Source organism: Pelodiscus sinensis, chromosome 3 (genome assembly GCF_049634645.1).
Source record: "Pelodiscus sinensis isolate JC-2024 chromosome 3, ASM4963464v1, whole genome shotgun sequence".
Taxonomy (NCBI): Eukaryota; Metazoa; Chordata; order Testudines; family Trionychidae; genus Pelodiscus; species Pelodiscus sinensis.
Window position 1 is genome coordinate 146920272 of NC_134713.1, and position 23356 is coordinate 146943627.

At 46.5% G+C, this 23356-nt stretch overlaps 2 protein-coding genes across 5 annotated transcripts in view; one reads left to right on the forward strand and one right to left on the reverse strand.

Moving 5' to 3' along the window:
• The window catches only part of INTS7 (integrator complex subunit 7), a 52888-nt gene extending 43101 nt beyond the window's left edge, over nt 1–9787 (reverse strand). The window contains exons 1-3 of one of the 3 annotated variants that reach the window (XM_075925148.1): nt 9654–9787; nt 4978–5107; nt 579–611 (exon numbers count right to left, since the gene is read on the reverse strand). In XM_075925148.1, the coding sequence (XP_075781263.1) occupies nt 579–611; nt 4978–5107; nt 9654–9744 (254 nt within the window). In that variant the 5' untranslated portion in view covers nt 9745–9787. Of the gene's footprint in view, nt 1–578; nt 726–4977; nt 5108–9653 lie in introns of all 3 variants that reach the window. The other 2 variants (XM_006135176.4, XM_006135179.4) reach the window with 2 other exon arrangements.
• Nucleotides 9788–10132: 345 nt separating this feature from the next.
• The window catches only part of DTL (denticleless E3 ubiquitin protein ligase adapter), a 45021-nt gene continuing 31797 nt past the window's right edge, over nt 10133–23356 (forward strand). For both annotated transcript variants that reach the window (XM_075925149.1, XM_075925150.1), the window contains exons 1-7: nt 10133–10264; nt 10860–10985; nt 15761–15859; nt 16171–16232; nt 16318–16438; nt 19557–19622; nt 22358–22470. In XM_075925149.1, coding sequence (XP_075781264.1) covers nt 10219–10264; nt 10860–10985; nt 15761–15859; nt 16171–16232; nt 16318–16438; nt 19557–19622; nt 22358–22470 — 633 coding nt within the window. In that variant the 5' untranslated portion in view covers nt 10133–10218. The remainder of the gene's footprint in view (nt 10265–10859; nt 10986–15760; nt 15860–16170; nt 16233–16317; nt 16439–19556; nt 19623–22357; nt 22471–23356) is intronic.

Below are 23356 nucleotides of genomic sequence, written 5' to 3' on the forward strand. Positions count from 1 at the left end.
CTTGTTAAAGCATAAGCTTTCCATGGGTAAAACCCACTTCATCAGATGAACTGCAGTGGAAGTTACTAAAGCCTTATATATACTCCTGCATCTGTAACTTCCACTCCTATTCATCTGATGAAGTGGGTTTTTCCCATGAAAGCTTATGCCCTAATAAATCTGTTAGGTTCCAAAGTACCATAGGACTCCTCTTTTTATAATGATTCATGTACATTTTCAATTTTCATTTCCAAAAACCAAAAATTGAGTTAAGGACCAAGCAATGCTGGTTATATCTTCTAGTGGCATATATAAGATGCAATTATGCTCTCTACCACATCTACACAACTCTCGCCACCTCAACTGGATATCTACTATCCTCCTTATTCTGGTCATAAATATGTTAACCTTGCTCCTATTAAAAATACCCAAAAGAAAGTGCAAGAAAGGTAAGAGCAAACTGTCTGCTTTTCATTCTTAATGCTGCAGAATTAAATTCCAGTTTTAAAAGACACCAAAGAATTGATAAACATTTACTTTGTAATTAAACAGCTGTCACAAACCTTTGTAATAAGTGGTTTTAAATTAGAAAGACATACCTGAGTGTGATTGCTCGAGCAACTGGATCATTGCTATGAATTACAGAGAAAACTCTTTTCACAAACTCATCCACATTCAGGATCTTCTCTAAATGCTTTTCACTCTGCTGAGTAACTTTCAAGACACACAGCCTCAAAAAGTTATTTCTATTGGAAAATAAGTAATAATTATATATACACTTGTGTGTAATGTAAATTCACAAAAATGCTAACTGATTTAAATTAAATTAAATTTAGAGATCACTACAAAACATTACTTTTTATACTAGAATCAGCATAAATTTGGGACCCAATCTTCTTCCTACTGAAATTAATGGCAGTCTTGAGGCTAAATATATTGGGAGTTTGAGTACTGAAATGAGATCTGAGCAGACACAGATGTCAGAAGGACCTATATACCATATACATGCACACATAATGAATGAATCCTACATCTCCTCAGCACTCAGAACATACTGTCTGACACAGTCACAAGTACAGGGCTACCCGTCTACCCCTTTGTGATCTTGAGTGCACCTCCAACCTCATGTTCATATCTATCCAGGGCTGGAATTCTGCAACTGTTCCACTCACACATAGGGTATTGGAGGCTGGGTCTCAGCCTATCAATTCCCCAATGCTGGATTTAGTCCTGCTGGGTAAGATGCGATTAGCAGTGGCGCATGTAATTACCTCAACATTCTTTTAAAAAATAATTTTAGCAGTAGAAACAAAGAATTTAGAGAAAAATGATTCCAAAACCAATTCTCTATACATGTCTATCCCACCAAAGCCCTACCATTCTGCAATAATGATGTAGGCAGGTCTAGCTCCTTCAGATATCCCACCGTGATCCCCAACACCTGTGTCCTCACCAAATCATTCTCCCCTCTCAAGAGAGTGTACTTTTTCGAACTGTATAGCCCTTCTGATAGCTGATGTGCGTAAACCTTGTTCGCAATGACATATCTGTTTAACAATCCTTAAGTGTTTGTCTCAAGATAAGCCACTTGAGTTTCCTTCCAGTCTCCTGTTATAACAGACCAATAATTTATATCAGTGGTCCCCAATCTTTTGGGGCTGCCAGGCGTCCGGGGGCAGGGCCGCACATGTACCGCACGCCCGCGCAGGGGCCGCCCATGCACCCGGGGCCGGCACCAGCATGTGCCACGACCCCGGGACAGGGGCCGCCCATGTGCCATGCGCCCGGGGCCAGCACAGCGCATGTACCATGCGCCCGGGGCAGGGCTGGCCCAAATTCTTCGGCGGGCGCACATAAATGATTTATATCATCAATATCCCAATAACCAAGTCAATATACAATATTTAGAAGATAGAGAGCGGCTGCTCTCTATTGCATACTTCAATGGCAACTTCTCATTCAGAACAGCTACAGATTAGGCTTTATTCATTTATATCACAAACTGAGAACTGGTATGTTTTAATCTTTTACCCAAAACCTCTAATCCTCTTGACATTTGTGATTTGCCACAGTGCATTTACATTGCAACAATAGTTGTATCTGGGGCAAATTCTCACTGTAGACAAAGCATTAAAAGAGCCCTGCATGAATACAAAATTTGGATCTGTATCTGTAGCAGCAAAAATGAGCCGCAGATATTTGCACTGGCATCCACAAAGTCCCACTGGATATTAAGCAAGTAGTCAACTAACCAGAGGCAGCAAAGTAGGGGGGAGCAGGGAGAGAAGCAGGAGCCAGTGCTGGAGGGAGCCATCTTAAAAGCAGATTCCTTCTAATACCTTCTCCACGTGCCCATCCATCCTTCATTGAGTTAGGACCCCTGTGGACAGAAACTGCTGCTGGAGCAGCTTCTGTCCATTGCCAACCCAGGCCACTACAGCCAGGGGCTGCTCTGGCCTGGCAGGCAGCCCAGCCCAGTCTCAGATTATAGATGTTAACTAGCAGTTAATTGACTCCTCGACTAGTCGATAGGCACTTTCGCATTCCTCCTTTGAAAGGGACAAGAGCCCCCATTGGGCTTGTCCATTTCAAAGGAGGAATGCGGAACTCCATGTGCTCCATATGGGCAGTCCCACTGACTATGGGCGGCATGTGGGTGCCAGCTTTTGAAATGCCACCCGGAGCTGGGATCAGCTGGTGACTCCTCCGCTGACCCTGGGCTCCACGCATGCAGTGCCGAGTGGCGTTCAAAGGGGCAGCCCCACACAGCTGATCCCCTGCTCAGCTGTGCATTGCTGCCCCTTTGAATGCTGCCTTGGCATTTCAAAGTGGCAGCGCCGCACAGCTGATACGGGGCTCAGCTGTGCGGCACTGCCACTTTCAAGTACAGTAAGCTTCCGATAATCCGGCACCTTTAGGACCCAGGGGGTGCTGGATTATCAGATATGCCGGACTATCGGAAGGGGGGTGGGGGGGACGACTATGAAGGGCCTGAGGTGGGGGGATGCCACCCTAGACCCCTCATAGCCCCCCCCCTCCGATAGTCCAGCTCTGCCCCAGGCGTCCCCGATTCAGCCGCTGATGGTCAGTTTCAGCAGTGGCTGAATCGGGGACGCCTGCGGCAGAGCAGCTGGAGTGCTGCTGTGCTGGTCTGGTAGCGCCAACCCTTGGCGCGGCGAGACCAACCCGGCATCACCCCAGCTGCTCTTGGGGATGCCTGGGACAGAGCAGCTCTGCTATGCCCCGGGCTTCCTGGAGTCAGCCGCTGGTCAGTTTCAGCAGCGGCTGAATCAGGACGCCTGGGGCAGAGCAGCTGGGGGGCTGCCGGGTTGGTCCCACAGCAACAAGGAGCGGCGCTACTGGACCAACTCAGCAGTCCCCCAGCTGCTCTATCCCAGGTGTCCCCAAGTCAGCTGCTGGTCAGTTTCAACAGCAGCTGAATCGGGATGCCTGGGACAGAGCAGCTGGGGCGCTGCTGGGTTGGTCCCCGCAGCGCCGCACCTCGGCACTGCTGGGACCAACCCGGCAGCACCCCAGCTTCTCTGTCCCAGATGTACTCAAGTCAGCTGCTGCTGAAACTGATCAGGGGCTGATTCCAGGAAGCCAGGGCAGAGCAGCTCTGCCTCGGGCTTCCTGGCGTCAGCCACTAGCCAGTTTTAGCAGCGGCTGAATCGGGGAAGCTGGGGACAGAGCAGCTCCAATGGTCTGGCTGCCCGGAGCACTTCCGGGTTCCTGATGGTGCCAGACCATAAGGAGTGCCGAACCATCAGGAGTTTTACTGTACCGTCTCTTCCCCCTCCCCCATCAGAGGCAGCAAGGCGGGGGGAGGAGGGGGGCACAACTAGCTGACTGACTATCCCATAAGCATTTGCTTATGGGATAGTCAATTGTCTTTAACATCACTATCCCGGATTGCTTTGGAGAGTCAGGCAGACAGGCAGCCCAGCTCTTACTACATTTAACCTGCAGAACCACAGCACGAGTAGCTCCTGGATGTGGTGTGAGCCGGGCCCAGGATAAGGATGTTAAGGAACGGGTATTCGACAATTGTGTAGTCGATATTTGTATCAACTACACGATTAGTTAATATGAGGAGGTGCTCTGAAGAGCAGCAGCGTGGGTGGCTCCCAGCGGGACTGAGCAGTCCTGACTTGTGCCAGGACCACTGCAGCTGTGCCTCCCCTGCCCATACCCTATGCACAGCAGAGATGGTGCTAGGGGGGACCTGGTTTTTAAAGACAGCTCCCTTCAGCACTGGCTCCTGCTTACCTCCTCACCACTTGCTGCCTCTGATACAGAGACTGAGTCTATGCTCATGGGGTAGTCAACTGCTCAAGTAGTTGCTTACATCCCTAGTCCGGGGACCTACCCCTGCTGAGGATCTGCAATTTAAATGTAGAAGACACTGGGCTGCCTGCCTGCCCAGCTCCTACTGCATTTAAACTGCAAAGCCTCAGTGGGGGTAGCTCCTGGACCCAGCAAAAGACAAGACTAACTGCTTCTTCCCTTATCGACTAATCGTGTAGTTGATAAAAATTTATCATCGACTACACAATTAGCAAATTACCCATCTCTTAATATCCTAAATGCCCATGGATAGAAAATGGATTTCTGCACATTTGCTGTATTCTAGATACAAAAAATCTGTATTTGCAACAAAAAAAAAAAAAAAAAAAAAAAAGTTGCAGATGGGTATCCACATCCACAGATGTGTATGTGACTATGGATATAAAGCAGATATCCGTGGATTTGCAGGGCTCTACTTAGAAGGACAGAATGACAATGCCTTCAATTGTTCATTGCCCCTCCAAAGCCCTAAGGATCATGCCAGCTGGCTCCAAACAGAGTCCATCCAAATCTCCTTAGACAGGAGAGCAGCTGTGAAGTAGGAAAGCAGGAAGATTATCTAGGCTTCAGAGGGAACAGGGATCAGAGGAAATAATGTACTACTTGAGAATCAGAGATGTGAAACATTGCAATATGATCAATTTTACTTACCCAACTCTAAAAACATCAGCCAGTTTTAGGAATGCAGAATTAATGAGAATGGGGAATGGATATTTCTGAAAGAGCCTGGGAAAACGGACAACAGCTTCACATTGCTCCCCAAGTTTTCCAGACCTGAGGCCTATGTGAGAAAGAATAATTATATTCTAGCAGAATAGTTATGGTTTTCTCTATGATTGAAAAACTTGAGAGATTATCTAGAGTGGAAATAATATGGGGCATCAATGAAATCTAGCATGTGAGGTAAATTAGGCTATTCACCCTCTTGTAAAATATATTACATAATGAAATTGAAAAGCAAAACATCCTCAACTGGTCAAAAAAGAAACACTCCCCATACATGCACAATGCAGTTAACCTACAGAACACACAAGATACAATGGAGGCAGAAACCTTAGCTGGATATCTGGGGGAGGGGAAAGGATTGGACATTTATATGAATGAGAACATCCAGTACAGTTGTCCCCACCCTGAAAACACTTAAACGCACATTTAACTATACTCTCATGGACAGTCCCATTGAAAATTATAGGACTATTCGGGTGAGCAAAGTTACACATATGATATAATGTTTGTAGGATCATGGCCTTGGATAGGATAAAACATACATACATTCAAAATTTAAAATGTGCAAGGTAACGTTGATTTTTCTGAAAGTGAAGTTAAATATTCTCTGCAGAAAGAATGATTAAAACTGATATTTTTAATACCAATGTCTAACATTTCTATTGGTTCTTATCAGTTGAAAACTGAGTCAATCTTCTGTCATTAACAAGTGAGCAAAATAGTTTTAAAGCAAAACATATGTACTCATAATTAGCACTATTTAAAAGCTGTGCTAACTGTACTACTGTTTCTTTCCATACTAAGTCAGTTCAGGAATATGCTTGAGAAATATCACTGAGATATTAGATACACACAGTCAAAGGCAACAGAGCAAGCATACAATACAATGCTGCAAATTCCAGGCACTAACTTTCCATCAGTTCCTACAGATTTGAATCCATACTCAGTTTAGTTAATATGATTATTAATCATGTATGTTGCAGCAGCATGAGAAGGCTACAGACAGCTTGAGTCATGTTGTATTAGACAAGAACTTCATGTTAATAAGCAGGGCCCGACAAATAATGTGATCTACTCGCCACCGAGTAGATTACAACTCGTAAGAGCCGGCGCAGAGCACAGAACTGCGCGAAACCATGCAGCTGGCGAGCAGGACTTGCCACTGCTTGGCTAGCCCTGTTAAGTGTTCTCAAAACAAGTAATTTCATTCAGTCTATAGCTTAGAAGTGCTCCTCGATTCCTCACTAACATCAAGGCTACACCTACACTGCAGGGCTATGTCTACACTCGCGGCTTCTTGAGCGAGTAATATGCAAATGAGACTAAGTGTGGAATATCGCTGAGCCTCATTTGCATACCTAATGAGCCACCATTTTTTTTCCAGAAGAGGCTCTTGCGCAAGAAGGAGCGTCTACACTGCCCCTTCTTGCATAAGAAAAACCTTCTTGCACAATACCATTCTTCCTGTCAAGTAATAGGTGTAATTGCATTGCGCAAGAGGGTTTTACTTGCACAAGAGCCTCTTCTAAAAAAAAAAAAAAAAAAAAAAAAGGTGGCTCATTAGGTATGCAAATGAGGCTTGGCGATATTCCACACTTAGCCTCATTTGCATATTACTCGTGCAAGAAGCTGCGAGTGTAGACATAGCCCAGGCTTCTGGCACAAGAACTGTTTTGCAGAAGAGTTTTTGTGCAAAAGGTCTTCCTCAAGGGTGCGTCCACACTGCCACGTGCTTTTGCGAAAGAGATGCTTTTGTGCAAGTGTCTCCATGGCAGTGTGGACACTCTCTTGCATAAGAAAGCTCTGATGGCCATTTTAGCCATAGGGATTTCTTGCACAAGAAATTCATGTTGCCTGTCTACACTGCCTTCTTGTGGAAGAGCTCTTGCACAAGAGGCCTTATTCCTTGTGGAGAGAGGAATAGCTCTTTTGGAAGAAGCCCGGTTTTCCGACACCATACTGTAAATTTACTTGCACAAGAACATGAGTGCAGTGTAGACAGACACTCTGCAACTTTTTGCGCAAAAAGCCTGAAGCGTAGACGTAGCCTCAGGGTATGTCTACACTTGCACCCTCTTTCGAGAGAGGAATGCAAATGAAGACGTTTGAAATTGCCAATGAAGCTGGGATTTAAATATCTCATTTGCACATTCGCGTTATGGCGCTCTTTTGAAATAGCGCTATTTCGAAATAACAGATGCTGTTAAGATGGGTTTTCTCTCAAAATAACTATCTTAACAGCATCTGTTATTTCGAAATAGCGCTATTTTGAAATAGCACCATAACACAAATATGCAAATGAAGCATGGATGTTTAAATCCCAGCTTCATTTGCAATTTCCAATGTCTTCATTTGCATCCCTCTCTCAAAAAAAGGGTACAAGTGTAGACATACCTTTGCCAGGATGTGACACAGTTTAGGGTAACCTGGCCTAAGTTATCACCTCTTAGTTGGACTACAGCAATGCAACACAGATGGATATGAAACCTTAGGAAACCCCAATCGGTACAGAATACTGACTAGCGTTTCCTCAGCGCTGTGTTTATGGCAACCAACATCAGACTTATCCTCCACTCCCTACACTGTTCTAGTGATCTGACTGTATACCAAAGATAAACAATAGTAGGGATGTAAAATCCCATTTAAAATGTTGAACAATTAACTGGCCCAGCCATGCCAGGAACCTGTTAACTAGTTACCCGGTAAGCACTGCCTTACTGGCATGCTTGCCTTTACACCCATAGTCAATAGGTAGATTGGCTACATCTAGACTGGCATGATTTTCCACAAATGCTTTTAACGGAAAACTTTTTGCGGAAAAGTACTTTTTGTGGAAAAGCGTCTATGCCAATCTAGACACGCTATTGCGCAAAAAAGCCCCGATCAGGCAAAAGTCCTTTTGCGCAAAGGGGCCAGTGTAGACAGCTCAGATTTGTTTTGCGCAAAAGAGCCTCGATCACAAAAATGGCAAGCGGGGCTTTTTTGCGCAAAAGCACATCTAGATTGGCACGGACGCTTTTCCGCAAGAACACTGACAATCTCATGTAAGATTGTCAGTGCTTCTGCGGAAATACTATGCTGCTCCCATTTGGGCAAAAGTCTTTTTCTGAAAGACTTTTGCGCAAAAGGGCCAGTGTAGACAGCAGAGATTTCTTTTCCGCAAAAAAGCCCCGATCTCGAAAATGGCGATCGGGGTTTTTTTGCAGAAAAGCGCGTCTAGATTGGCCATGGATGCTTTTCCGCAAAAAGTGCTTTTGCGGAAAAGCATCCTGCCAATCTAGATGCACTTTTCCGAAAATGCTTTTAACGGAAAACTTTTCCGTTAAAAGCATTTCTAGAAAATCATGCCAGTGTAGATGTAGCCTCATTGTGTATCAAATCCACACCAGCAGACACTTTTGAATGGACCACAAAATCTCATTTACTTGTTATTGTTTGTATCAATTTCTCTGGAATCTGGACAGTGGCTATGTTTTGATCAGGACATTTGGACCTTTATGAAAAGTAATCGATTATTCCAGATCTAGATCCAAAAATATTTAAGGGCAGGTCTCCACTACAGAATTACTTTGATACATCTATGTCACTCAGGGGGATGAACCTCTGTGCATCATATTTGTAGCAACCTCAGCACCACTATAGGCAGAGTATGTGAGTAGCTACTGCCTCTTAGGTCACCCCCTCAATTTAGATCATCTTAACTAAATCACTACAGTGGAATCTGTGCTGATCGACCAACCAAAGCTTTAGAATGAAGACTATGGTTAACAACTTCTCTTTTCTGGCACAATCAGAGTAAAGCTCTGTGCAGGAAAGAGATTTCCCAGTCTCTGCAATGTCTATAAATCTATGCAATGAACTTTCACAGTAGCCAAGAGGCATCACAAGACACATCTCCATGGACTTGGCTGTCACTAAACCAAATTCAGGATGTGGTCTGACAGGTGCCTTGCCCCTGGGAGGCTGGGGACAGACTGCCTAAGCAGCAATTTGGCAGAAAAAGACCCGGGGATTGCAGTGGATGAGAAAAAGGCACAATGGTCTCAAGTTACAGTGGGTGAGGTCTAGGTTGGGTATTAGGAAAAACTATTTCACTAGGAGGGCAGTGAAGCCCTGGGATGGGTTCCCTAGGGAGGGGGTGGAATCTCCATCCCTAGAGGTTTTTAAGTCTCAGCTTGACAATGCCCTGGCTGGGATGATTTAGTTGGGATTGGTCCTGCTTTGGGCAGGGGGCTGGACTAGATGACCCGAGGTCTCTTTCAGCGCTGGGACTCTGTGAGCGCAGAGGGCAGCAAGCAGGCGCTGGGCGGGCAGGGCAGGGGGGAGGCAGGAAAAGCCACGCGGGCCGGAAGTCCTGCGGCTGCCCAGAGGGCGGGGGCACACAGGGCAGAGGCAAGAACCGGCGCGCCGCACGCTAGGGCGGCACCGATGGCAGGAGAGGGCGAGGGGCGGGCTGGGGCCTGTCTGGGCCTGGGCGGGGCGGTGTCTCCAGGCCGGCTCCCCGCCGTTAGCGCGCACCGCGCCAGACCGACTGAGACGGAGATTCCGCTGCCAGCGCGCGCATGCGCCTCCAGCCACGGCTAGGCCCTGCGCTCTCCTACCTTTGTCCAGCTCCATAAGGGCGGAGTTAGCATCCAGCTCTTGCTCGCCGTAGCCCGCATCTGCCAGGAAGGACTTAGCGCCGGAGGCCATGGCGGTACCCGCTCCCGCACTAGATCGCAGCACGACCTGTAAACCCACTGCGCAGCTACCTACGTGCCTCAGCCTCAAGTGCAATTGCGCATGCGCGATTGTCCGCACCACTGACCTATTCCCGCTCCCGCCACTACGTCCCGGGACGCATGCGCCCTCACGAGCTGCAATTTAGACTCGTACTCCCCGCCCCCAGGTCTGCTGCCCGTGTACAGTGATCCGCTTCAACCTACCACCTTAACCTCAGCGTCTGTAGCACCTAGCGTGGGGACTAGGGGAGAGGGAAATGGCTGCGGCCTCGGGCCCCGCCCCGGAGCCCCTGCCCAGTGGGAAGTAGTGGGTGTGGCCTCCTGCCCCGCCTACGTTGTCCTGTCCAATGGCAAGCGGGAGTGGAGTTTGGCGGGTAGCGCGAGTGGCGGGAGTAGACGCTCCTCTGTCCGTTTTGTGTCCCGGTCGCTGTGGGAGTCACTGGCCATGCTCTGCCGCTCGCTCCTCCACCGAGCCCGGGACGGGCCGCAGCGTGAGTATCGGGCCGCCCCAACGGGGACCGCGATCGCCTGGCCCGACCCTGCCGACCGCGGGAGCCCTGCCTGCGGTGTGCTGAGCCCGCAACTCCTGGGATCGCCTGCTCGGCTTCGGCCCGGCGCGAGGGGCTGGGTGCCGGGGCCCCGGAGAGGGGAAGGGCAGGCAGGTGCCAGTTCTTTCCCCGACGCATGGCTGTAGCTGTAGTGCGGCCCTGGTGCCTTCTCCGTCCTTGCTTGGCAGCCCCATCGCTGGGGCGCCCCTCTCTTTGAGAGATCACCCCACGGATGAGGCTCTCCAGCCGGGGGAGGTGCTCGCAGCTGTCCGCGATGGTGTGGGGATCGGGTAGACTGGCACGTCTCATGGGACGTTTCTCCCTAGATCGTTGTAGCTAATGGAACAGCAAATGCCCGGTACATGTAGATTCTTCTGTTTAGTGTTCAAACTATGACTAGTACTTTGGCCCCATGACGAAATGGAAAATCCCATCGACGTCCAAAAACCTGGATAAGACCTCTTACTGGAAGAAGTTAGTAGGTCTTATTGCAGCAACTCAAAATGCCTGATAAATGACAAAATACACATATTTTTAGGTTTGTCTTTGCAATATCCCCTGCAACATCTCTTGGATTGCTATGAGTGCAGTCAGCTAGATGACCACTTTTCTTATGGAGAGACGGGAATGCCAGTTCCTCCTTTCGGTTGCACCTTTTCTACAGGTAAGTGTTCTTTTTTAAAATCAAAATGCTATGCTAGAGCCCAAGCTGTCTGCACATAAATATGTACAGACTTTAATACGGCTACGCCCTGAAAGATATTGTAGCCATTTATTTTGAATATTCAGTTTCATAAAGAGCCCTTTATATCAGTGACAAAATAGACTAGACCAGGGCTACTTAACATGTAGCCTGTTTGTGGCCCACGGGTGGGAGCCAAAACAAAAAAGTACTCCATGTATAATGGTCTTCGGTTGATACGTGTTTTAGCAGTTAAATTCCTGGACTGACATTGCTCATTAAAAGTGCTGTCATATGGGTGGAAATTGGGTAAGTATTTCATTTTATTAATATCAGCAGAACTAACTTAAATGGGGCCTGTGTGTTGTGTAATCTTGCCTTAATCTTTGTATTCATGCCCCTCAGTGTGAAAAGCTATTTACATATATTTGGGGCTTCCAAAGTTGAGTAGCTCTGGACTAGACAGTTAATGACACATCTACCAGAGCAACTATTAAGAATAAGCTCTTAGGTCAAAATGTCCCTTGCCATTTTTCAGATATGGATGCTATATTCAAAAATCCATTATTTCTTTAAGGTAAATTGGGTAACACTATGGCTGTGTCTACATTGGCAGCCTTTTCTGGAAAAGGGATGCTAATGAGACACTTTGGAATTGCAGATGCTGCGGGGGATTTAAATATCCCCTGCGGCATTTGCATGAACATGGCTGCCGCTTTTTTCCAGCTCGGGGCTTTGCCGGAGAAAAGCGCCAGTCTAGACAGGATCTTGCGGAAAATAAAGCCTTTTCTGGAAGATCCCTTATTCCTGATTTTAAGAGGAATAAGGGATCTTCCGGAAAAGGCTTTATTTTCTGAAAGATCCCGTCTAGACTGGCGCTTTTCTCCAGCAAAGCCCCGAGCTGGAAAAAAGTGGCAGCCAGAGGCGGATTTAGGGCAGGGCGAGCGGGGCGGCTGCCCTGGGCCCCGCGTTTCCCGAGGCCCCACGCATGCGCCTTGGCACCACGGCGCATGCGCTGTGTCAAAGGGGGGGGGCGCGAAATTTTGCTGCCCGGGGCCCCGCGGAACTCTCATCTGCCCCTGGCGGCAGCCATGTTCATGCAAATGCCATGGGGGATATTTAAATTTGCATTTGCAATTCCGAAGTGTCTCATTAGCATCCCTTTTCTGGAAAAGGGTGCCAATGTAGACACAGCCTATGATTTAATTTGATAAAATAGAACTATGCAGCATGATGGACCATTGGCAGTATTATGGGATTGCTATGCATTTTAATAAAGTGAGTTCAATTAAAGCATTTAAATAAATGTACACACTTTCACAACTTTTGATTTCAGCCTTATTTGAGACAAAGTATGTCTTGTTGTGGCACTAAAACTAGGTCTGTACTAGACCCAGAAGGTCAGCTTAAGGTACTCAATGAAAAAAGTCAAGCTTGGTGCTATCTGCACAGGGAGAGGTTGATGAGAGCTCCCATCAGCTTCCCTTACTCCTTGCAATTACGAGAAGACCTGGTGTCCACTGGGCGGGCACCCTTGGTGTTCGATTTATTGGGTTCTTACTAGACACACTAATGCCAGAAGATCGATCTCCAGCATGGCAAGTGGAGACATGGCCTATGATGTTTGCAAATTTAGGTTGGTCTTTGTTCATAAGTAACTAGGATCAGGAATAGAGTGAGGAGTAGTAAATGGAAACGGATGAGAAGGAAGATGTGCTTCTAAAACCCATGTGCTTCTAAAACACTGGCCGCTTGAATTTGCGCAAGAGCACTGACGTTCTAATGTAAGAATTCAGTGCTTCTTGCGCAAATGCTTTGATGCTCCCGCTCAGGGATAAGCCCTCTTGCGCAAGAATACTTGCACAAGAGGGCCAGTGTAGACAGGCACCTTAATTTTTTGCGCAAGAAAGCCCGATGGCTAAAATGGCCATCTGACCTTTCTTGCGCAAAAGCGCGTCTATACTGGGCACAGACGCTTTTGCGCAAAAGCATCCGTGCCAATCTAGACGCTCTTTTGCGGAAATACTTTTAACGGAAAAGTTTTTCCATTAAAAGTATTTCCGCAAAATCATGCCAGTCTAGATGCAGCCCATGTGTATCACTTTCTTCATGGGTGACAGTTGCTGGCTTGATTGACAGGCCTGGATATTGAAATCCTGATCTGGAGGTAAATCACTGGCATTAGCTGTGCAAGATTTTCCACACTGTCCCTCCTGTCCTGTGTAGGGATGTTAAATTTCAATTGATTAGCTAATTGAATAGTCGATGGGATTTCCATTGTCTATTTGATTAGTCTATAAGAACTTCTGTGTTCCAGCGGGGACTCTTGTACATTTCAAAGTTGGCCACCACTGTGCCCCTGCCCCCTCCCACGGAGATGGAGTGAACCAGCTTGTAAGCCAGTTCCCTCCAGCATCCCTCCTCTTCCACCCCCTTACTGCCTCTTTGTGATAGCAAGGGGGGGAAGCGACTAGTTGACTAGTGTGTTGACTGTCGGATAAACTAATGACTCGTCGATTAGTCGCTTACATCCCTAGCCCTATGCCTAAATCCTGGCCTAAAGGAATTACCAAACTGTAGAGGATAGTTAATTTTTTATATTTATTCAACACTGTGAACAAGGTGATAGAAATGTAGCCATGTTAGTCTGGTGTAGCTGAAACAAAAAACAGGACTGTGTAGTACTTTAAAGACTAACAAGATGGTTTATTAGATGATGAGCTTTCGTGGGCCATACTCACTTCCTCAGATCAAATAGTGGAAGAAAATTGTCACAAATTATACCAAAGGGTACAATTAAAAAAATGAACACATATGAAAAGGACAAATCAAATTTCAGAACAGAAGGAGGATCGGGGGGAGGTAAATGTCTGTGAGCTAATGATATTAGAGGTGATACTTGGGGAAGCTATCTTTGTAATGGGTAAGATAATTAAAGTCTTTGTTCAAACTTAGGCGTAAAGTGTCGAATTTATGCATGAATGACAGTTCAGAGGATTCTCTTTCAAGTGTAGTCTTAAAAGGCCTTTGAAGTAGGATGCAGGTAATTAAGTCGTTGAAACAATGTCCTTTCTGGTTGAAATGGCAAGAAACTGTTTTATGGGTATTGATCCTTTGGCGAAGTGTCTGAGACGTTTGTCCAATGTACATAGCAGACAGACACTTTCGGCACATGATAGCATAAATTATATTTCTGGATGCGCAGGAATATGTGTTCTTGATCTTATAACTCACTTGGTTAGGTCCAATAATGGTATCAGCAGAGTGAATATGTGGATAAAGCTGGCAACGGGGTTTGTTGCAAGGGAAGGTACCAGGGTTGGTATTAGTGTGGTATGTCCTGTGGTTGTTGGTAAGAATCATCTTGAGGTTAGGTGGTTGTCTGTAGGAGACTATGGGTCTGTCTCCCAGAGCCTCTTGGAGTTTAGTATCCTGTTCCAGGATAGGCTGTAGTTTATTGATAATGTGTTGGACAGGTTTAAGTTGGGGGCTATAGGTGATGACAAGTGGTGTTCTATTGTTGGTTTTCTTGGGTCTGTCTTGAAGTAGATGGATGAACAAGGTGGCAGTCAGTAGTAAGGTGCTGGCTTTGGTGATGAGCAAACCTGTCTATGAAAAATGAACTAAGCCAACTGATTTTTCATAGACCATTGGACAGCCATCAGATGTCCATGGCTCTTGATCACCACACTTCTGAGTTAGGTTTGTATTCTCGCGATGAGATTTTAGCAGATCATTGCTAGTACTGTGAACAGTCCAGTCCCACATAGAATTTTCCAAATCCAGAGATCATGCTAAAAGACTCACAATAACAAACAATGATATTTTCTCTACTCATTGGAATTTGTGATTTTATTTGCACAATCAAGCCATTTCGTGCAAAAGTAATAGTTGAACTAACAGATTTATGCAAAGAACAAATCTGAGACCTTACTGTAAATATAGGGAGAAACTTTCCAACCCGTATGACGTAAAATTAAAGGGAAGTTAAATTGATCACCATTCTCTTTATAACAACCCTTAGTATATTTGAAGACTTGTATCAAGTCTCCCCTCACTCCTCTTTTTTCAAGACAAAATATGCCCAGTTCTTTTAACCTTTTTTCATAAGTCGTAGCATACGGCAAGTCATATATGCTTTCTGTTTTCCCTTTGGTGAAGTATGCTGTTCATGTTGCAGAGCACAGTACTTTGAAAATGTAAATTGCTGTGTAAAACTAACTACTTTTTCTAAACTTTTGTGAAATCACTGAATATTCTATTTTAAGTAATTTGTTTGCAGTTTTCTTTTTGGGAATTGATGTAGTTATGTGGCAAGGGCCCCTCTTACACCAACCACCACTGGACTGGTCTCTCGCTCCTAACTCTATAAAGTTTGGGGTGCACAGCAGGTCTCTGTGATAGGGAACCCAGCCACGCCTCCTCAGACTTCCTCCCTAGCTACCTCCACTTAATGCTGATGTGAGTTTGTTCTCTCAAACCCATCCCTGTCTTCACCGCACCCCTTCTGTCCTCTCCCCCCAGCTGCCTACTGCTGAGGCTTTTAAAGGCCCTCAATCAGCCAGAAGAGGAGTCAGCTGGCTCCAATCAGCCTGAGCCAGCTCTCTCCCAGCTGCATCTAATTGGCCTGCAGCTCTCTGCTTCTACTTACAGGGTTTTTTACCCTTTTGCACTGCCTTTTCCCTTTTCTGCAGTAGCTCCCTGGCTTGACTCTGCTACAATACATTAATCATAATTTCCAATAATTTGTCTTTCAGCTTCAGATCTGCAGCATGTATTTGCAGTTGCAAATGAAGAAGGCTTTGTTAGACTGTATGATACGGAAACACAAAACAGTAGCAAGCAGATCTTTAGAGGTAAATGTAGAGCTTGTTAGTGCTTTTGCTGTATTGACTCAAATTGTACTAAAATACAAGCAATACTTTCATTCCTTCTTTGTAATTTCATTGCTTTCATTTTTCCATCTCCACTATTGCTCTTCTAAGCAAATTGTCCTACGTTGCTTTCAGCACCCATGAAAAGCTGTTGATGACAAAAGAGTCATTTGAATGCTGGATTGAAAAATTGTTCATAGTTCTTCTCAAATAAATGTCATGCTTGAATGTGTTTCCAAGAGGTCTACTTTTTTCATGATATGAACTCATTTTAGCTTTTGTTTTTCTTTCAGAGTGGCTGGCTCACTCAAATGCTGTCTTTGACCTTGCCTGGGTGCCTGGGGAACACAGGATTGTAAGATGACTTGTGCAGTCTTACTTAAGTTTTAGTAGTCTGGTAAATGATAATAAATCATTATATCTTTTAATTTCTTTGTAAGGTTACAGCTTCAGGAGACCAGACAGCCAAGATGTGGGATGTGGGATGTGGAGAGCTGCTTGGCATATGTAAAGGTCATCAGTGCAGCCTCAAATCAGTTGCTTTCTCTAAATTTGAGAAAGGTAAATGTTCATGTTTCTCTCTCAATTTTTTAAAAAAGTAAATCTTAGTGCTGGTGAGATCTCTTGAGGTGAAAGCCCACTGTTGGTAGCACAGGAAGTGTCTGAGTAATTTGTAACACTGCTCTTCCAATGTGGATCAACTGTGGACAGTAGAGACCTCTGGGGTGAAAGATTATTTAAGTTTAGTGGTCTCTGGGCTGAAATTGTCAAAAAGGGTGCTTATGCTGGATGTTTATGTATACATAAGGGCTGTGTCTAGACTGGCAAGTTTTTCCGCAAAAGCAGATGATTTTGCAGAAAAACTTGCCAGCTGTCTACACTGGCCGCTTGAATTTCCGGAAAAGCACTGACGATCTCATGTAAAATCATCAGTGCTTTCCGGAAAAACTATGCTGCTCCCATTTGGGCAAAAGTCTTTTTCCGAAAGACTTTGGCACACAAGGGCCAGTGTAGACAGCATATTACTGTTTTCCGCAAAAAAGCCTCAATCACGAAAAAGGCGAGGGAGAGGAATTATTTAAGCTTAATACCGATGTGGACACAAGAACAAATGGATATAAGCTGGCTAGTAGGAAGTTTTTAGACTTGAGATTAGACGAAGGTTTCTAACCATTAGAGGAGTGAGGTTCTGGAACGGCATTCCAAGGGAAGTACAGTAAAACTCCGATGGTCCGGCATCTGACGATCCGGCACTCCTGATGGTCTGGCACCATCAGGAAACCGGAAGTGCTCCAGGTAGAGCTGCTCTGCCCCCAGCTTCCCTGATTCAGCCACTGCTAAAACTGACCAGCGCTGAATCCAGGAAGCAGGGGGCAGAACAGCTGGAGTGTTGTCGGGTAGGTCCAGTAGTGCTGCCCCTCGGGGCTGCGGGACCAACCCAGCAGCACCCCAGCTGTCCCAGATTCAGCCGCTGCTGAAATTGACCAGCGGCTGACTCCAGGACGCCCGAGACAGAGCTGCTCTCCCCCAGCTTCCTGGAATCAGCCGCTGGTCAGTTTCAACAGCAGCTGACTTGGGGACACCTGGGGCAGAGCAGCTGGGGTGCTGCTGGGTTGGTCCAGTAGCGCCTAGGAGCGGCGCTGCGGGACCAACCCGTCAGCACCACAGCTGCTCTGCCCCAGGCGTCCCAAAGAGCAGCTGGGGTGCTGACGGGTTGGTCTCGCTGCGCCAAGGGTCGGCGCTATCGGACCAACCCAGCAGCACCCCAGCTGCTCTGCTGCAGGCGCCCCCGATTCAGCCGCTGCTGAAACTGACCAGCAGCGGCTGAATTGAGGACTCCTGGGGCAGAGCCGGACTATCAGAAGGGAGGGCTATGAGGGTTCTGGGGTAGCATCACCCCACCCCAGACCCCTCATAGCCCCCCCTTCTGATAGTCCGGCATATCTGATAATCCGGCACCCCCTGGGTCCTAAAGGTGCCGGATTATCGGAAGTTTACTGTAGGTGGAGGCAAAAGATCTATCTGGTTTCAAGATTAAACTAGGTGGCTACGTCTACACTGGCCCCTCTTCCGGAAGGGGCATGTAAATTTCACTAGTCGTCGTAGGGAAATCCGCGGGGGATTTAAATATCCCCCGCGGCATTTAAATAAAAATGTCCGCCGCTTTTTTCCGGCTTTTAAAAAAGCCGGAAAAGAGCGTCTAGACTGGCCCCGATCCTCCGGAAAAAGTGCCCTTTTCCGGAGGCTCTTATTCAAAGTAAGAATTTCACGACTAGTGAAATTTACATGCCCCTTCCGGAAGAGGGGCCAGTGTAGACGTAGCCGATGGGTTTATGAAGGGGATGGTTTGATGAGATAACATGATCTTGGTAACTAATTGACCATTCATTATAGTAACTCCTATCATCCCTCCATTGACCTATTCCCACTGATAGAGAACTTTCTGGGTGTCTGGCTGATGAGTCTTGCCCACATGCGCAGGGTTTAGCTGATCGCCATATTTGGGGTCGGGAAGGAATTTTCCTCCAGGGTAGATTGGCAGAGGCCCTGGAGGTTTTTCGCCTTCCTCTGTAGCATGGGGTACAGATCACAGCTAGAGGATTCTCTGCATCTCGGGGTCTTCAAAGTATTTGAAGGCTTCAATATCTGCGATATAGGTGAGAGGATTATTCTGGGAGGGGTGGGTGAGATTCTGTGGCCTGCACTGTGCAGGGGGTCAGACTAGATGATCATAATGGTCCTTTCTGACCTTAAGGTCTATGAGTCTACATTGGCCACGGACACTTTTCCGCAAAAAGTGCTTTTGCGGAAAAGCATCCTGCCAATCTAGACGTGCTTTTCCGAAAATGCTTTTAACGGAAAACTTTTCCAGTAAAAGCATTTTCGGAAATTCATGCCAGTGTAGACGTAGCCAAGGACTGTAGCAGAGGTGGCCACATCACAGCTTATGAGCCGCATCCAATGCCACAGTTAAAGTGCAGTTCGTGGAGCTCCCATCACACTTCTCTCTCTTCTTTGTCTACCAGACTGAGGGGGTGGCGCTTGGGGCTTCTGCCCAGTGGCAGGGAGATGTGACTAGGGATTTGGGGTGTACCTGCCAGGGCCTCAGGCTTCAGCAGGAGGAGGGTTGATGTTCTGAGCCCCAGCAGTTGCCTCTTACAGGGCTGAAGCCCTGAAACCCACCACTGTACCATGTAGCTGAAGCCCTGATCCCTGGCAGGCAAGCCCTACCTTTTCAACTTCTGAAGATTGTTGTATGCAGCTTAGAGATCAGTAAATTCAGCCACCCTGAAAAATAGCCACTCTGGCATAGGATGCCAACAAGCAATTTAATGCTGATAACTTCTTGTCATCACTAACGTGAGCCAAATTTAAGCTATTAACATTGGAGGTCCCTTAAGTCATTCAGTTTTCCTTGTATATTTTTATATGCTACTGTTTTCAATTGTTGCCTTTGGGTCAGTTAAGGAAAAAACCTTCCAACCTTCGTTACAAATAGCACCAAGTAGCAGGCTGCTTTTCCTCAGATTTGAATTCCATCACCTGCAGCCATGTTTAGGGTGAGAACAGGTGGATGAGGTTGGGCAAAGTCACAGAGATAGTGCCACTCTGACTTGACTTAATCTTGTAAAATGAACACTTGTAATTTTTTTGAAGCTAATAAACATATTTTCCTCAGCTGTCTTCTGTACTGGAGGCAGAGATGGAAACATCATGGTTTGGGATACCAGATGCAACAAAAAAGGTAGGTGAGCTTTCAGATGTGTGTGATGGGGCTGGTGTTTTTGTTTAGTACTGGATCTTATTAATTGGATTGATGCAGTTTATTGCAGTACAGTGAAAGCCCCTTGAACATGTCATGGATAATTTGAGGGGAAAGCTGCTATAGAGGGGTAAAACCAAGGAACTGATTTATCTAGATTTGAAGGCTATTACAATTTTAATGGGACTCTCAGATTTGTCTGAGTCTGTGTAATTACATTATTTACTTATAGTCAGTCCTGTGCCCCCCCGTTTTTTACTTGTGTACTTGATTTTTTTTCCCTTTCCTAAGTGCAATACTCTGTACTTGTCATTATTGAATTTCATTTTGTTGATTTCAGACCAATGCTCTGATTTGTCAAGGTCATTTTCAATTCTAATATTGTCCTTGGAAGTGCTTGAAACATCTTCCTGCTTAGTGTCTTTCAACCGCTTGTAAGATGTTTATGGTAATTACATGAATATCACATTTCCCTGGTTTGCTTATGAGAGTGTCATGTGGCACTGGGTTCAAAAGCCTTGCTAAAATGAAGATCCCTCTTGTCTTCCTCAATATCCACCAGTTCAGTAAAGAACATACCAAAGAAGGAAATGTTGATTTGTTCTTGCATAAATCGATGCTGCTTGGTCTTTCTAACCCTATTATGCTCTAGGTCAGTGGTCTCCAACCATTTAACACCCAAGATCACTTTGTAATTGTCAGGGCAAGCCAAGATCTACCCTTGCCCAACACCCTACCCTTTCCTTGAAAGCCCCATTTTTTTGAGTCAAGGGGCCACTGACCCACAGAAAAATCAGTTGGGGCTCTCACAAGTAGGATGCAAAAAAACAACCCCTCCAAAATGCCCCAAGATCCCAACTGAGATCCTTCCTTCCCTTGGCACTCCAGCCCCACGGGAGTGGGGAGGGTAGGTAGGACTGAGGTTCAAGGCCTCAGGCCAGATTAACTCTTCTGGGGTTCCAGGATTAGTGGATTTTGTGGGCCCCCTCTACACTCTGAGGTGGGGCCAAAAATGAGGGATCCAGTGTGCATTACCGGGCTGCCAATGAATGGGATAGGGATGGGGATGTAGAATCTGGGTGGAAAACTGGATACGGGAGCAAGGTGGGGGGGAGATGTCTGGCCGGGAGGGAGCAGGAGCAGGGTCCTGGTGGTTGTCTGGACAGGGTGCTGGATGGTATCTGCCAAGGGGCAGCAGCTGGGTGCTGGTGGGGGTCTGAGCAAGGGCAGGGAAGGAGGCTGGTGGATGTTTGGCTAGGGGTGAGGAACAGGGTGCTGGTGGAGGTCTGGCCGGGGGAAAGGGGAAGAGCAGCTCGGCTGGTACCTGGGGGTTTCTAAGGATGAGGATCTCTGGGGCAGGATCTGCAGGCAGTGCTGGTTGAACTGCATGTGTGGCTCGTTTAAGAAATCTAGCCACTATGGATCCTGCGCCATATTAAACACACACACCCTCCCTCACCTCCCCAGATCATGGGGAAGGAAGGGAAGACAAGAAAGCACACATGCAGTTTTGGGCTGGGGAGGAGTGTGCACTTTCTTGTCTTTCCTTCCTTCCCCGTGCTGCCTGCCTTCCTTCCTGCAGTGTGGAGGGGAAGTCCTGACACTCCGCACCAGATTCGGCTTCTCAGGAAGCACGCTATCTGGTGCGGTGCCGCAGGACTCCAACCCCGTCCACCCACCCACCCACCCACCCACCCACCCACCCACCCACCCACCCACACACACACACACACACACACACACACACACACACACACACACACACACACACACACTGCAAGAAGCCGGAGCTAGCTCCATTTTTGCAGGAGGCTGTAGTGCCAGCGTGGGCTCCTTGTTGGGGGAGAGGAGGGAGCTGGGAACACTGCCTTGCGATCGACTGGCAGTTCCCTCGCAATCGACTGGTTAGTGACCACTGCTCTAGCTGCTTATAAATTGATTGTGTAATAATTGACCTATTGTTCAGTTAGAGGTGCTACAAATTATTTTTAGTTGCTGATCAATGCTATAGCTATCCAGACCTACGCTCTTGGTGCCTGCTGTTCTCCATGCTTCCACTGTGCCTTTGCTCTTACTAGACAATATGGGACTTTAACTCACTGGATCAGGCAGAGGCATTTCACAAACAAATTTTTCCCAAGATAGGGATGTGATAGTGTAAACATGTAAGCAGTTTACTTTAATGGTTGCATGAAGCTCCCCGCCCCCCGCACTGCTGCCTCTCTTAGAAGCAGGAGCCGGTGCATGCAGGGAGCCAGTTTTTCTCGTAGAACCACCTGCTCCATGTGTAAATGTGTAACCACTGAAATTTTCAGTGGTTGCAAGTTTACCTGAGAGAACACATTTTAACATCCCTAATCTAAGACCAACTAGAAAAGAGCATGTGAGGGTTAGGACTGTGAGCTGGTAGATTAATTGCTGTGATTCAACGAGGGGCTGTTTGTACTTCACTTAATCAGGAAGAATTGAATCTATTGAGGAGTCCTGCCTGCATGGCAGCTGTTACATTATATGCTCATGTGCTTTACTTCCTGCTTCTATTCAGCATTACAAATAACTGAAAATGCTTGTTTGCAGAGTATATTAGTGAAACTGAAGGTCCGGCTGTCACTTCCTAGAATGTATTTCCACTAAGTGTTTATTTTTATTACATCTGTGGCAATAAATAGGAGCTAATCTAGCAGTAATAAATGAGTCTTTCTGGAACTGTCTTTCAGATGGATTTTATAGGCAGGTGAATCAAATCGGAGGAGCCCACAATGTAGACAAGCAGATATCCTCCAAATCGAAGAAGAAAAAACAAAATCTGAGAGGACTTGCCCCTTCAGTGGTAAGAATCTGGAAGGTGAAAGAAATATAGGACTCAGCTTCCCAGGGTAGCATTTTCTGTTGTGGTAGCTGTGCAAAGTAATGAACAGAAGAGTGTCTCAACTTGGAAGAGCTTTGTGGTTTGAATGGGATAGGAACTTATCTTCATCAAAGCCTGATCTTGCCCTTTCATAACCAGATGCAGTGATCAATTTGGGTCAACTGTGTGAGGAATTAAATGAGATCCAAATTTATCATTGAGCAAATCATGTCTTTTTCCTTGCCGAGGATGCGCTTGTCTTTTTACTTTAGGAGGCAATCCATACCCAACATTATTCCATTCCTACGCTTCTAAGATTGTCTTTTTCAGAAAGCCATTCACACTGTCATACTTTGATATTTATAAGTCATGGGAGAAAGAGTTGTGCCTGTTTCATCCACTAAATGCCGTGGTGTGAGGGTGTGATGTAGTGGGGGTGCTGTCTACTTTTTAACCCTGTGTTTCTGCCTGTCTGTATTGTGTTGTGTGATTCCCAATGACTCACAAGTGTGTATTGGCCATAGACACCTAAGGGCCAGCCTGAGAAAATAACAACTCCGTTCCCAGAGAAAGAGACAAAGGGATATAAGTGGGGCTGCCTGGAGGCTGAGGGACCAGTTGCTGGGAGTGTGGGTTAGTCTCGGCTTGGGGAGATGAGGGGAGACTGAGATCAGGAAAGGGGGATTGAGGGCCTGTGAGCCCTCCCCAAGAGGAATAAGTCTGTCTGTTCCCAGTGCCTGTGCTAACATCGATCCTATACTACGTTGTGTCCCTGAGAACCAATAAAACATTCTACTCTGCTGTCTGGCTGAGAGTCACATCTGGCTGTGGATGGAGGTTCAGGGTCAGGGGCTCCCCGACACCCTGT